Consider the following 15206-nt stretch of genomic DNA (forward strand, 5'->3'; position numbering starts at 1 on the left):
GCTTGCATTTGCATTGCTGTGATTCACAGAGGTAATCCACACAGTGAGAAATGTTCAATATTTGTGCAGAACACTGTAACACCATAATCCTGTATTGCTCACAGCAGATTGGGGCAGACTCTTGATGAGCATAGTATCATGGCGCTTACAAACAGCAATGCCCCATGAAATTGCCTATTAGAGAGGTAACAATTTACCACTTTAGTCACAACGAGGACTCATGGAAGATGTCCTAAGGAAATGGGTAGCTTTTAAGGTAGTAAGAAAGAGGAGTCTGCATTAAGACTTCTAGTGGGGTGACAATGAATGGGGTGTAACAGAAAGGCTACTCTACTAGAAAACAAGATAAACAAGGTAGAAACTACGAAGATGCACAAAAAAGCACTAGGTTGGTAAAAATTAAGATTGATCAATCATCCCTAGCTGACAGCGAACATTATTTGGATTACAAAGAATAAGTATCCAGACAACATGACGAGGGGCACAAAAAGAGATAACTTTTGGTGTGGTTGGCTAAGGCTAATATTTCCCTGACATGCCCAATGTGGGGACACTACAGAAAGATGAACAGTCTCTGGTTTATAACTAGGAGGAAATAAGAGCCATATTTGTTAGTTGTTACACTGATTATATTCTGCACAACACCTGAAGAAAGCAAGTAATAGGAATATCGGCAAGATGGTGGTCTGTGTGGCGTGACAGCAGACCAAAAGATGCTCTGAAGTTTCTGCTGACCTTGACTAAAATTAAAACTGCCATAAAACATAGCAAGGGGTAAAACACCTGGGTCAGTCAGCTTACTGGCCATTTTTTTTTATATACAGTGGGTCTCATAAGCATGAATTTTTAACAACCACTGAACATGCTCAACAAGGACTGCAAAATAAAGTAGAAAACCACTGAGTTTAGATATTATAATTCCTAATCGGGCTTCAAGCAATCTACTCGCCCACTCCCTATGCAAGTTCTATTTTATCAGGGCAAGATACTGTTAGGGCCTACTGGCTTGAGCTGGCAAAGAACTGGTGTTGTGTTCGTTCAGAACTTGAATGAGCTATAAAGAGGCATTTAAATCTTGTTTTTATCTTTTGACATTTGCTGTGCCTTCAAAGACAGAGGTCAAATGGCAGCTTATGTCTTCCTACAAAGTAATGCTTATTTTATTCAAAAGATTGGTGTTTACATTTCCTTCACTGACTGCAAAGTTAGAGGATTTTGTAAAGGGAATTGTCTGAGAATTTTGCTGGGCACACAACATTTAAACAGCTTGCAAATAAATTGTACAAATATTTCAAAATATATTTCAGTAATTAGAGTTAGGAAAGCACTTTTTGCACAGTTTTGAAGTGAGATTGAAACACAGATTTTAATTGGATGAAAACAAATCCGAATACTCTACTTGGTGATGGGTATTGTAATTTAGTAGCGATTAGATTAAGCATTAGCAGAAGACATCTTGTATTTAGCAACTATTGTGAACATTTCGCGGAATCCATTTTGTATTCATGGCAGCCATTATCTCTGCCACTTGCTGCCATGTGCTCGCCATGTGCTCTGTCCTACCTTCCTGTTAACTACTCTTGAAAATCTGTCTAGTGACAAGTTATATTTAGCATCTCCCACTTTGCACATGCCCAGTAAGGTCTGCAGCTGTTAGTAATTAGTAACCAACAGTAATGTGTCTACTAGTCCTTGAAAACTGTTAGCCCCTCCTACCTGTCAACTGTGCATTTCCATATGACCTTAGATGTATATAAGACTTGCTTCTATAATTGTACCACCTTCTTTTAGCCCCTGCGTGGGTATAAAAGCACCATGCTCTCAGTTCAGTGTGCTACTTCAAACATTACCGAAGGGTGCTGTTTGAACTGTGGTACCACCTCATGAGGTTTAATAAACTTTGTATTTTATTTCAGTTTCTGTGCCAACTTCTTCCTATATGGTCTGAGGACTTTGTGCAGAGAAGGGCAAACTCCTTGCACTAGTAGGCCTTGCTGAGGCTTACTTGGAGAATGGGCAAATGATAAATATTTGGTGAAAGCCCATTTTCACACATTATAATGTGTACTCTGTACATCTGTATCTGTAAAACCGAATGTCAGTGGGAAAGTGTGGCTCTTTCAATGGAAAATGTCTATCTGTAAATGACAGTGTGCTGCAGCACCATGCTTTATTAACTTATTTATTAAGAGTGAGAGTTTTTAAATATGCACAGAGAAATATTCCTGACCCCGCCCAATGTCAATGCTAATAATGAAACTACCAGGCAAGCAGGGGTCATGTGTGCCCTATATGTGGGCTATATATATATATATATTCTTTATTATATATGGAGTTTAACCTATTAAATAAAGCATTTTTTTTATTTTTTACAACAGATATGCTGAACTCATATTTAAAGATGCTCTTGAATGTGATAATGAAGAAAAAGGTGACTTGCTGAAATAAAATATTTGCTTAGTATCACATAACTTGAGACAAATTTCTGGGTCAAGGTATTACAGTTAGGTTGGATAGATCATTCAAGTCACAACACTGCCACTGCACGTCTGGTAATATTTTTCTTCTTTCTTGAGGCCCATTAGTACACCCCCATCTAGAGTTACTTTATGCAGGGGCAAATGTCTTACAACTTGCACAAAAACTTTTCCATTTACTGGTTAATGTCAGAAAGGACCACCAATATGGAAAAGGCCTTTGATACTATTGTGAGGAACTATTTATTTTCAGTTCTCAAGATCATAGTTTCGAATAAATTACTTGGTCAAGACCCAAATCCACGTTGCTGCACAGATCAAGCGATCTTGGATCTTTCGTCGATGGTTAAAGGCACTACATGCGGTTGCCACTTCCCACCATACTGTTTGCTTCGGGCATGGAACAACTGTCCTACTAGGTGACGGTGGAAGATTTCCACATGGCAGTCAAACTGGTGAGGAAACAACATTAACTCACTACATTCAGAGGATGTGCTGCGATATCTTAGAGATGTAGATAGAGATTTGGAGCCCAGTATTGGAATTGTTAACCGATTTAATTTGGTGTTAGGTCTGAAGTTCAATAAGATTAAATCCTACTGGTCCCCCTTGACCTCTATGAGATGGGATACACTGCTGAGACCCCAGAGATTTCCTCTTAAATGAGAGACAAACAATTTCAAGCCCTCGAAACTTTCAGATTTGAAAAACCACTGTTATTTTCTATAATAAAACAGCCTTTTGGAATGTATGAAACCCATTTTAGGTGGCGATATGAAAGGGGCGTCTCCTCTTAATTGCGAGTTATAATAATATCTCTCTATCATCTGAGTCCCACTGACTTGTTATGCATTTATTCTTGACACATAAAAGAATCATCTAATGTTCATATTCTCGGCATACCTATTCTTAAGGCTTGAAGACAGTTTTTCAGCTTCTTCAAGAGCTTTTTTCACAGTAGATGGGCCAAAATACTCCTGTAGATAAAACAGATACAAATTAACACAGGCATATAAATAAAACAGCATCACAATAAACAGCATACTGATGCAGATTGAACACTAACTACTCATGACTCTCACAGCCATAAAGCTAGTGTTAGGAATTCTAGATCAAGACCGGAGGCAAGGATTATGCATTCTTTCTCCACTTTTATTTCCACAGCAGCCATGTTAAACACATCAATATGAACTACCTTTACCATGAGTCAACGGGAAAGGAACAAAAAAAATATGTAGCCAATAACCACATCCAAGCCAAAGAGAGGTACAAGGAGCTAATTACAAGGTCCAGCACACGCTCTCCTTATTCATAACCAATTAGCAAGGAAGTATGCTGTTCCTGAAAAAGGAGGAAGGGGAGTAGAATCAGATGAGGGTGTCAGTCGAAATGGAGACTAATCAATTGGATGGGAGGATCCTATAGATCAGAAGCAAGTGCCCTCACACACCCAAATGGGTGTCACGCTTCATCATCAGGTTGCTCCTCATCGGTCCGGGGGGGGCTATTTGTGTGAGATCGTTAATGAGAAATTGCTATGCGGATGAATGCAAGTGAGGGAATAAGGTGTGTAAGGTGGTGGAATATGTGCATAAAAAAATCAAAAGGTAATGCTCTGTGATTTAATATGATAAGTAGCGGCCGTACTAGGAGACAATGAACCTCATCGCTCACAAAGAGTGAATCAGGGTCAGCATGCTTCTTACCTTGCATGGTTCTCCCAGGTCTCGGGCAATTTGTCAGGATAAAGTGTGACATCTGATTGGGAAGAAAGTTGTGGGTGACTGTTAACACCTACTCTTCACCAGGTAGTGTTGTCCAGTCTCCTGGGGCACCTGGGGTCTTGTATGCAGCAACATGTGTCTGAGATTCCGAGTCTGTTTATATGCAAATCATGAGGGTGATATCACCAAGAAGCCTGTTAGCAGAAGGTGCCAAAGTTTCTGAACAATCTTGTGTGTTATGTTCAGGTTGGGGGGGGGGGGAGAGAACGTAATTAGCTGGCATCCATCCTCCAAACCGATTGACTAGTCTCCCTTCCGACTGACAGTCTCTTCTGATTTCACCCCTCTTCCTCCTTTTTTAGGAACAGCATATGTCTTTACTAATTGGCCAGGAACCACATTATTTGTCCTACAGAAGTCCTTTCTTCATTTCTAGGCTCCCTCTTTCTTCGCTGCTGCAGCCATGATCAGATAAGGGCTCTCTATCTTCGTTTGGCATTTATATGGAAAACATGTAAAAACTTTGATTTTTCTGGGGAGAATTTGGTTTATATTTCTTGACCACGATTACTCCTTGCTGATTGTTATTCCCTCTGACAGCGACACCACAGGAATGCACTTCAGCTTCAGCACTTCTTATGCCGAGCCAATTTTCCTGTGATCAGCAATACATGCGGTAGAAGGCGCTGCCAACTATTGGGTACATTACCACTAGTGTGAATATAGATATGGAGAGCAAGTTCTTCTCTACGTGAGGGGCATAATTTTAGTTCAAGTCCATCAGCAGCCGCAGAGAGAGCCTTGGCTCCCCGCACCGCGTGGAGTAAGATATACTTAATGGTCTGTAAGAGTGGGGGTTTCCATACAGTTGAATTGTCCGTTTTGATCCCCCAGACAGGAGTATCCAGTAGTACCCGCATGCACAAAGGTACACTTGCTGATGCCCTTCATGGTCAGTAATAGTGGGTAGGTAGGATCCTACATTTTAATACTGGTAGGGACAGTCCACGCGTGAAGCCCAGACAAATAACAGGGTGTTTGTCCTAAGGTAGAGACCCATACAAGAGATGCTAGTTTGTCATACTGCTGATTACAGCACCTAAAAACACTAGCCTTTGTGGCTTTATATATTTTGAATACCCGCTGGCATATAATGCAATGCTGAGAGGCATACTTCTCAGAGGAGGACAACGGCCCCTACTGCATTTCTTTTGATGACTGCTTTTGCTGCACTGTGGATGCGTCTATTCATCAGGCAGTTGCTGTAGGGACCGAACCAGGACGCTAGCAGTTAGTTTAAAATTTTGCAAACATTCTAGCCAATTGGAAAAAATGCAATTAAGCTAAACATAATTTGGAGAGTTAATCATGTGCTCGCAAATTGACAAAGTGGTATCAGCAAATGCAAAGTCTTTATCCCACTGCTGAGCCACCAAATGTAGGAGCCTGGCTCTATGTAGTGTGAGAAACCAGCCACACTGTACAGAAAGTCCAGACAACCACATGTTGGTTTACAGAGGTAACAACTAGACCGCCTAAATCTCTAATTTTTATGGTAGCTTGGTTGAGAAGTTAGGCCAATCTTGGAGAAGTGCAAAGCAGTATCCATAAAGCAGGACACACAGGCAAATGAAAAACTTGCATTTTTTAAAACATTTTTAAGACCAAGACCATCAAAAACCAGTTAGTACTTTTTAAGTTATGATTTTTCAAAGTTTGGCAAAAATAGTCTTTTTGTGCATACTTACACACTATAGGAATCAATGGGATAAAACCTTAAAAATCCATATAAAATCAGGTAATGTGTTTACCAATGTCTCCTTTTGCATATAGTTCGAGGTCATCAAGAAGTCTTGTGGATCAGCCAGAGGAGTTTGGGCGGTTCCTAGTTTTGGCAGGAACAGCTGCAGAAAAGGCCTTGGAATCTGATCTGCAGGTCTAGGGATGCCCACTAAATACTGCATTTAGAGGGCAGTAAGAGGAGGACCTAGTAGTGATCAATGGGTCATCTACCTTAGGGTGGCTACACCCACTATGTGACCAATTCAGGTAGACAGAGGTAACTTTGCTATCCCCGATGGGCTATTTCCCTTACCATGCAAAATGGGGGAAAATGAAATTGAGGGATCACTTCGCATGCAACAGCGTAGTAGTAGTGCAAGCTGGCGATGGCCACTCCTCCTGTCCTTTGTGCATTTTTCTGCCGTTGCTTCCACCAAAAGTGGAGGTCTGCAACAGGGGCAGCCATCTGCTGCTAGCAGCAGGGCTGAGTGACAGGTTTCAAGGGTAGTAAGCCCTTGAAGCTTATAGGCAGGGCAGTGAGCATTCCTGGGGGATGAGGGGATGAGGGGTAACATCTCTGCTCAGGAAGGGCTTTGTTCTATGGACCCAGAGAGCACAGGCTCTCACCCCAGGCTTCCAGAATCCTGTTTGGTAGAGGCAGGCTGGTTGTGACCGGCCAGCAACCATGCCATGGTAGTTGCTTTTGCAGGGGCACCTCTAAGGTGACCATGAATACATACATTTTGCAATAAATGCAATACTGGTACCAGTTTGGATTTAACATTCTGCGTTGTTTGATACCAAAAAACCAGGGTGCAGAGTGGCCGTCATCGTACTGACCAGTGCACATAAAATGGCTGCTCTGTTCAATACTATGCCACAGATTTGGCAGAGACACACTAGGGGCATATTGCTCATGCATCTATGCCCACACATGCAGTATAGTGCATCCTGCCTTAAGGCTGGAAGGCCTGCCAGAGGGGTGATGTACCTATACTGGATGCAGTGTTCAGTGAACATGGCACACAGGCTGTGTTTCATGTCAGTTTTGCATTTTAGGATTGCACCAGGACACTCAGCCTGGAATGGCAGTGCTGGGTGTACTTGGATTAATGGTCCCTGAGAGTGTCACAATCTGTGCTGCTGCCCTCAGGGGCCTACCCTTAGTACTTCATGCCCTGGGTACCTTAGTACTATTTACTAGGGACTTATATGGGTAGCTAAAGGTATGTCCAATTGTACCAATGCATCATAACAGTTTTGGGAAAGTTAGCTAGCCCAGGCAACCTGCTTAGTAGGGGCCCTGGGCACTAACAACTTTGAAATCACATCAAATACCAGGCAAAGAGTGAAGGGCTAACCATGTCAAAAGAGACCCTTACTCACAGCAGTGGCCTATGCCATAGATCCTCTGGAGTGCAAATTAATGCTATCGCTGTCCTGAACCTTTGTATTTGTCAAATCCTTCAACAGGTACTAAACCCACTACAGATAGCTTGCTTCTCAGTCCTGGTCCCTTCCAAGGTGGTGGGCAAAAGAAAACAAGTCTAATTATCTACAGGAGAGAAATGTTCTACACAGGAACAGCAGTTGCACATCAACTGCCTAGAACTTCTGGCAGGCTCCTTCAATGTATGCTGTTGGACCAAGCATGTTTCTGTGTTCTGCTAAAGATGGACAAAGTCTCAGCAGTACGTTACATCGACCATATAGAAGGAACTTAATCATAAACCCTCTGAGAGTTTGCTAAGAGATTATGGAATTTCTGCCTGGACAACAATATCTCTGCGATAGTGGAGCATCTACTGGGCGAAGACAACAAAGTGCCAGATTAGAACTCCAGATACTTGCAGAATGAGAGTCTTTGGAAGTTTCATCCGAAAATCTTCAAGGAGTTAGAGAAGAGATGGTGCTCCTTCTCAGTGGTCTTCTTTGCATCACGTCTGAATTATCAGATGGCGAGATTCTTTAGCTGGCGTCCAGATACCCGGGCATCAGCGACAAACGCATTTCAGCAGGACTGGAGCAAAGAGAGGATATGATTTTCCTCCCTTCTCTATGATCATGCTACTGTCAGCACAAGTAAGGAGACAGAAGGAGGATTTGGTTGTGGTAACACTGAATTGGAGATCACAAGTGTGGTATCCAGTTCTGATGGAACTTTCTTGGGATCCTCCAATCCTTCTTACCCTAGTTCAAGGTCTTATAATGGATCCTCAAGCAAATCCCCACCACCTACTTATGAACAGACACTTGTCTCTCATGTCTTGGAGGATTTAAAGGAAAGATGAAAAGTCCCACGACTTTTGCATGATGCTCAACTCCTCGTATCTAGAGCATGGGCAGAAGGAACCAGTAAAAGGAATAAATCTGCATGGAAAAGATGGCTGGGTTGGTGTATCCAGACGGGTGTGGATCCTTTGGGGTCCGATATTGTCTGAATTCTACATTTTCTGTCCTCTTTGGCCTTAGATGGTTTTACCTACAGATCAGTGAATACTTTCTGGTCAGATATCTCAGCGGGCATCCGCAGATACAAGAATTCTCGATTGGTGAGCAACTAAGGGGACTCATGTTAATGAGGGGTATATGCCTATCTCTGCCTCTAGGGCCTAGGTACTCAACTCTTTGGGATGTGAATGAGGTCCTTAATTTTATTTTGTCGCTAGAGAGCAATAAATAACATTTGAGGGACGGAATTATAAGGAAAGCTACCAAGGTTGCTATGCCTTACATCCTGCAGAAGGGTTTCGGATGTCCGAGCGCTCAACGTTACAGGTAGAGTCTTCACTCTGAAAGGGGTTACCTTCCATGTATCTCAACACACGAAATGTAATTCCAGGTTGATTTCTTACTGGGCTTTTGATGAACATCTAAAGTTCTGTGTGTTGTGATATGTTAACTCCTGTGAAGACATGACCTCTGAGTTGTGTCCCCCCCAGGTGAACAACAACTCCTCATTTCAATTTGCAAACCATTTCATGTGGTGTCTTCCCCCATTATAGTGAGATGGGTCAGGTGGTCATTCAAGAGGCAGGTATTGATACCTCTAAGTTTGTGGCATACTCCGCTAGGGGGTGCCATGACCTCAAAAGCCTTTGCCTTAGGAGCTCACTTAGAGGACATTCTGAATGTAACTGATTGGTTCTCTGAGTCAATATTCAAGGTTTTTTTTACTTTAAACTGGTTGTTGATATGGCAACAAGCTTTGAACAGGGTTCTCGCCTCCGGTCCTGACATAGAATGAAACATTTCCTAGCTTCCATAGTGGAAGGTTTCAATTTTGTTAAGGACTCTGAGGCGAGGATTATCTCCCCACCCCAACATGGTGATCGGAGACGCATATCCCACCCATGTTAAAAGACGAGGACGGAAGACGGTTTATGAGTAAGTAAACAAAGCTTGGTTTGGTTAACTGTTGTTCATACTGGATGATGTCCTATTATGTCCTATTATGCTCATTATTGTTTGCCTGAAATTGTTATAAAGATGAAGCAGACACAGTGGATGCAGCAATGTGATTATATACTTTGTAAGAGAGATTCTCACGTATGTTGTTCTCATTTACTCTAGGTATTGAAATATCCAAACTGGAATAATCTGCGGAATGGACAGGATCCTGTCCGCCCAACGACAGAGGGAGCCTAGAGACGGTGAAAGGGCTGATAATGTGGTTATTGGCTACATGTTTTTCTTACCTGCTGACTCATGAGAAATGTAGTTTGAATTGATTTGTTTTACATGGCTGGAGTGGAAATAAAAGTGGATAAAGAATGCATCATCCTGGACTCCCCAATCCTTAATGGAATTTAAGCTTTCCTTTGCGAAAGCTAGGAATTTTTTCATTCACCATCATATCACCAGACACACTGCCTAGGGATCCTCTGAAGCTCTCTCACAGGCGTTCTGCCACAATTTGTAACTATTTTTATGTTCCATTACAAAAGTTCAGCTTGTTTCTTTGCTCCATTCTCACATATGTATGCTTTCTTGGTCCGTAAACTGGAAAGGAAAGGCAGAATACTAAAAGACTTCAGCAGCTCTGTGCAAGAATCAGTCCCCACCATTTCAGCATGTGCTGAAAGGGCCAACTTAAGTCTGTCGTTCACCTGTGCTAATGTTATGTTTAACTGAGGACTACTATGAGACATAGCCTGTGGGTTTATGGGCCCCTCTTTATCAGATGTTATTGATACACAACGTGCCCTACCCCTTTCAGATGCTGCTTGTTTGTGCTTGCTGACCTTACAACCCTTATATTAAGGTTGCAAGTACTGCAGATAATCCTTTACCCTTTCACCCCTAGTTTTCCTTTCCCTTGTTTATTCGCCCATTTAACGGATGCCCAGGGCCGTTCCAAAGACGTTTGACACATAATGAGGTATCTATTTATCCCATTATGCACACTGCTTTCACTTTTCTATATGGCTTGGTAAAAATAGCACATTTCAGGAGCACCTTTCAAAAGTTACTGGAGGTTCTTTTCTCCAAAAAATAGTATACAATACAATGTACATTATTAGAAGAAAACCTCCTGCATTCACGGTCTGCTAGTCCTAGCCTGTGAAGCTATTTCTAGCCTGGAAACATAGAAGGTGAGGACTGAAGAAAAGGAAAGCAGGGGAAGTGGGTAATGTTGGAAGGAAAAAAGAAGGTAATGGAGGAGTGGGGAAGAGGAAATAGTGTACTTAGCTTAAGACAGGACACAGTATGACCTCAAATGCTTTAGACTAGGCAATTCAGGAAACCCTGTGTGCTTGCACAAACTAAAACTTACACTTAGCCTGTGGAAACAAGGGAATGTTCTGCTGGCGTGGATGTAGGAGTGTATGACAAGGGAAATTCATGCCTTTGATGAAAAAAGATAGTGGGCAGAGCATGCTCAACAAATGTTCTGCCGTGGGAACTAAGCTGCCTCACTGTTTTGGAGGTGATTGGCTACCAGAAGACTGTCTGATTCTCTGTATGTAGTTTTCCTATTTTCGGTATTTATTTTTTCTGTAAATTACAGTGGTCATTTTCCAGTGTTTCCACAATGATTATCAGCAAATTTGGGAGAGACACTGTTTTCATCACATTTACACATAACCTATTTATTTTAGTAGGGCAATCTCTAAAATCAGGAGATAAACATTGGAGTTTCATCTGCTTAATTCTTTCCTTAAACATATTTTTATTGGTAGTTGAGGGAGAAACAAACATTCCAGTAAGGTATTACCATAAATGGGCTTAGGCATGCGGTGTGATAGTGGCAAATTGCTAGAGTCAGTTACAGAAAGGCAGAACAATAGTCCAACTGTGTCCGCTGCCTAACACATCATCTGTTACTTCTAAGCAATGTATTCACCTATTCTTCACTCCTTCTGTCAACTCCAACTACAGACGGTAAAACTGACCATTGATATCCATCCAAACAAATAGTTTACCGTTCTCAACCATAATCCACCCCTCTCCAACACACACAATTGGTGTCAGTGTTGAAATTGTGCCCCACCAGTCAACGAGTTTGAGAAGCTGGAGTTCGAATGGGCTCTTGACTATGATGATGCCAGCTCTCGCGGAGGGGTGTTACCCAATGTCAAATCTGTGCGTAATGTACTGTCTCAGCCTCTGAGTTTGTAAGCAGCTATGCATTGCGGAAATGTTTTGGGAAGTGTGGTCTCACACATGTCTGAAATCATTTTGTGTCTCCCCTTCCCTCCAGCCACGGCGTAACAAAGGCCCTTGCACTGCAGGGGGCCCCCATCAGTACAGCACCTGGCCTGAGTGAGTTGGGGTGGGGATTTGGGGGCTGTCATGCCATGTTCTTTGCAGGGGGGGCACCAGCTTTGGCAGGTGTGGCCCTAATGGACAGGTGTAGCTGCAGGATTATAATATATGGGATAATGGGAGCTGGGTATGTCCCCAGGTCCTGCACACTCACATACATGTCCCACTTTTTGAAAGTTGGGGTGACTGGTGTGCTGATGTAGGTGTTCGGTCTTCGGACTACAGCATGGTCCATCAGCCGCCAGTTTTTCACTGCAGCCATAGTTGACCATTCTATCACCACTCTCAATTGTGGTGCTGTATAAGGGTGGGGATGCTGGCGACAGCCAGGTCTCCTGCTTCCAGTGGCTGAGTTAATAGTATCAGTAGAAGTCTTGCAGTTTTCCCTTTCCATGTAAAGGTCATAAGATTCTGCTGAATCTGCCAGCGTTAAGGAGGGCCCAGCCAAATCAAGAGGGTCTGGAACAAGTAAAGCAGGCACAGCAGGAGATTCATTTTTATGGGGCAATTCGGCCACACCAGGACAGCATAATGTTTCCCAAAGAGTGGAAGTCTTTCGCAATAGCGTTAAGTCGGGGGGTGTATGAAGTACTTGGCTCGGAAAAGTTCTGCCACAGTCCTATGAGGACAACTCCTACGTTTTTTGATGGAGGATGTGGCCCTTCTAAATGGCTAGTCCATCAACAGCCTGGTGGTCTATTAAGGTACACTCGTCAGGTTAAAAATCTCAGATTTATTGAAGCTAGTCTTGTAACCCGAGGGCGTCTCGTATTCTTGAGGCTCGGCCATTATGGCTGGGATAGAGGTGCCAGGTTCACTTAATGTTAAGAGGAAAACATCAGCATAGAGTAATATTCTCAGGACCCAAATGTTATGCCGGTCACTGCTGAGGTCAGCTAAATATGGCAGTCCAGTGGTTCTATCAAAAGAATGAATAGGAGCAGCAACAAGGGACATACCTGCCTAGCGCCTCGGGATAGCTGGCACTGTCTTGAGAGATGACCATTGAGGGTGACTGGTTACTGGATGGGCATTGTTCGAGAAAATCTTTTTTTTTTTTTTTTTTAGAAATTTCAGTCCAAACCCCAACTTCTGAAGTGTGAGTTGCAGAAAGGTCCAGTCCACCCTGTCAAAAGCCTTCTCTGCATCTAACGATAGTAAGGCAGCAGGGATGTTCTTGAGCAAGGCCTTCTCTATCAGGTGGACGGCCGTCCGAATGTGGACGTGGGCCTGTCATCACGGAATAAACCCACTCTGTTCTGGGTGTACTAGCGTCTGATGCATGTCACTGAGGCGAGTGGCCAGGATTTTCCTGTAAAGTCAATGTTTAGTTAGGCAGTTGGCAGCACATCCTTTAACGTCGTTATCAGATTTGGGGAGGACATTGACTGTGGCTTTGGCCTTTGTTAACAATACTTCATCTTTGGTAGCACAGTAATTGAATACAAAAGTGAGCTTTGGGATCAATTGGGGGGCATATGTTCTGTAGAATTGGGCTGGGAGGCCATTGGTGCCCGCATTTTGTTCTGGGTGTTAGTTTTGATGGCTAATCTGACCTCTTCTGAGAGAATTGGGCTTTCCAGAGAGTCACTATGAACCTCTGCAATTTTGGGAGCCGAGTTTTCTCTGGGAATATTTTCCCCCTTGTTAGACGATGGTGTTGCTGTAGATGTTTTTGTAAAAAAAAATGGGGAATTCCTCCACTTTCCCTGTGTCCTCCCCTCCACTATTAAAACCCCAGAGACATCCACCAATTATTTTACATACTTTTTCTCTCTTCTGTTTCTCAGGGTTCGAGCTAAAAGAGAGCCTATTTTGTCACCCACCATGTATGTTTGTTTTTTAAGATGATAAAAAGAGAGTTCTGCTTTGTTAGTGTAGTGCATGCGTAATTGGCCTTTGGCAACTGCGAGGGCGCAAGTGATGCAGAGGGAGGGTTCTCGTCTCAACTCCTCTTCTACATCTCTGTAGCGAATTAAAGTCTCCAGTTAGAGTGATCTTGCCACAGGCCGCTCTAGCCAACCTGTCCAGAAAGCATCTTGGGCAGTATTGGGGGCGTACAGAGTGACTATTGTGAGAGGTTGACCTTCAAGTGCCCCAACTAGGATGAGAAATCTGCCCTCTCTGTCAATATGCACCTGGGAGACCACCAGAGGGAGGTTGGGTCTCAGAAATAAATCCACTCCCTTTTGTTTAATGTTTGATGCAGAGTGGTAAGACATTGGGTAGGCAGTATGCTTGAACTCCCCCCATGATCATTGCATAACAGATGGGTTTCTTGAAGGCATATTATGTCTGGATTTAGATTCTCTAAGCATACACCAGATTGTGAGAAGTTTGTTGGCTGAGTTCAGTCCCAGTCTCCATATGTTAAGTGAGATTATGTATATCATTGTCATGTGCAGTGTAACAGTCGAGAAAAGAGATAAGGTTTTAGGTCAGTTGGGAAGAAATGTTGTGGTGAACAGAATATTGGTCCCTCCCTAAGGCTGGTATTCACCCATTAATAAAACAAAACACAGAAATAAACTAACAACATGAGAAGATAAACTCAGACAGATGCATAATCAGGGTTAATATCCCTCTACCCCTCTTACTGGGTGGGAAGAAGCCTCAATTGCCTCCTCCACCCCAACAACAATGGTTGTGCGGCAAGGAGGCCCTCGTCTCAAGCCAGGTCGTCACTCCCCAGAATGGGACAGTACCAGTCGAGTGAGGCCACTCTGCCAGAGAGAATTCTATGGGTCTCCTTCCATGCTCATGGCCAGTTTCTCATGATGTTTATGTTCAGGGAGTCTATGGCATGATCAGTAATTGCCGGATATCACAAATCCTTCCTTGTGAAATGCCTTGGTTCTTAGGCCCACCTCCTAACCAAGCCGTTCAGCCAACTTTACTTGGCCCATGAGTTCAGATTAGTGTTTGGGGTAAGTCAGGGGTCATGCCTATTCCATTTCCCAGTAAGAGGTCATGATCTGGCAGAGCAATCTTGATCTCCTAGGGCGTGTTTGTGCATTACACGGGAGCGCCGCAGGATTATAAGGAACGCAGTATTTTTTCTTTATAATTCACAAAGTGACTTACAGGTGTGTACACACACCGATATGAGCATATACGCCAGGACTTGGATTGTGTATTACAGGATGTTGATTTTGATTGGGACTCCAGGAGAGCCAATGTAGCATCTATGAAACCGTGGACCTTTTCAGTTATTGTGTAAGCCCTGATGAAGTCTTTGAGAGTCATTTTCTCACAGGACGAAACACATGTTGGCTGTTGTAGCTTTAATGGACACTTCATTTCAAGAATAAATTGAACCTTTGCCTATTATCCTGGTCCGACTTATGCTTGATGGCCATGAACAAGACACCAAGACACAAAACACATGGATGATTGAACTTATATTCACGAGTGCCTTGACATCTGTTTGCTGACAAGGTCGGAAGTACTATAT

At 43.0% G+C, this 15206-nt stretch overlaps 1 protein-coding gene across 1 annotated transcript in view; it reads right to left on the reverse strand.

The window, feature by feature from the left end:
- The window catches only part of USP8 (ubiquitin specific peptidase 8), a 488166-nt gene that overhangs the window by 426735 nt on the left and 46225 nt on the right, over positions 1-15206 (reverse strand). Inside the window, exon 3 of the mRNA XM_069222544.1 lies at positions 3381-3454. Within this exon, the coding sequence (XP_069078645.1) occupies positions 3381-3454 (74 nt within the window). The remainder of the gene's footprint in view (positions 1-3380; positions 3455-15206) is intronic.

Source organism: Pleurodeles waltl, chromosome 3_1 (genome assembly GCF_031143425.1).
Source record: "Pleurodeles waltl isolate 20211129_DDA chromosome 3_1, aPleWal1.hap1.20221129, whole genome shotgun sequence".
Lineage (NCBI taxonomy): Eukaryota > Metazoa > Chordata > Amphibia > Caudata > Salamandridae > Pleurodeles > Pleurodeles waltl.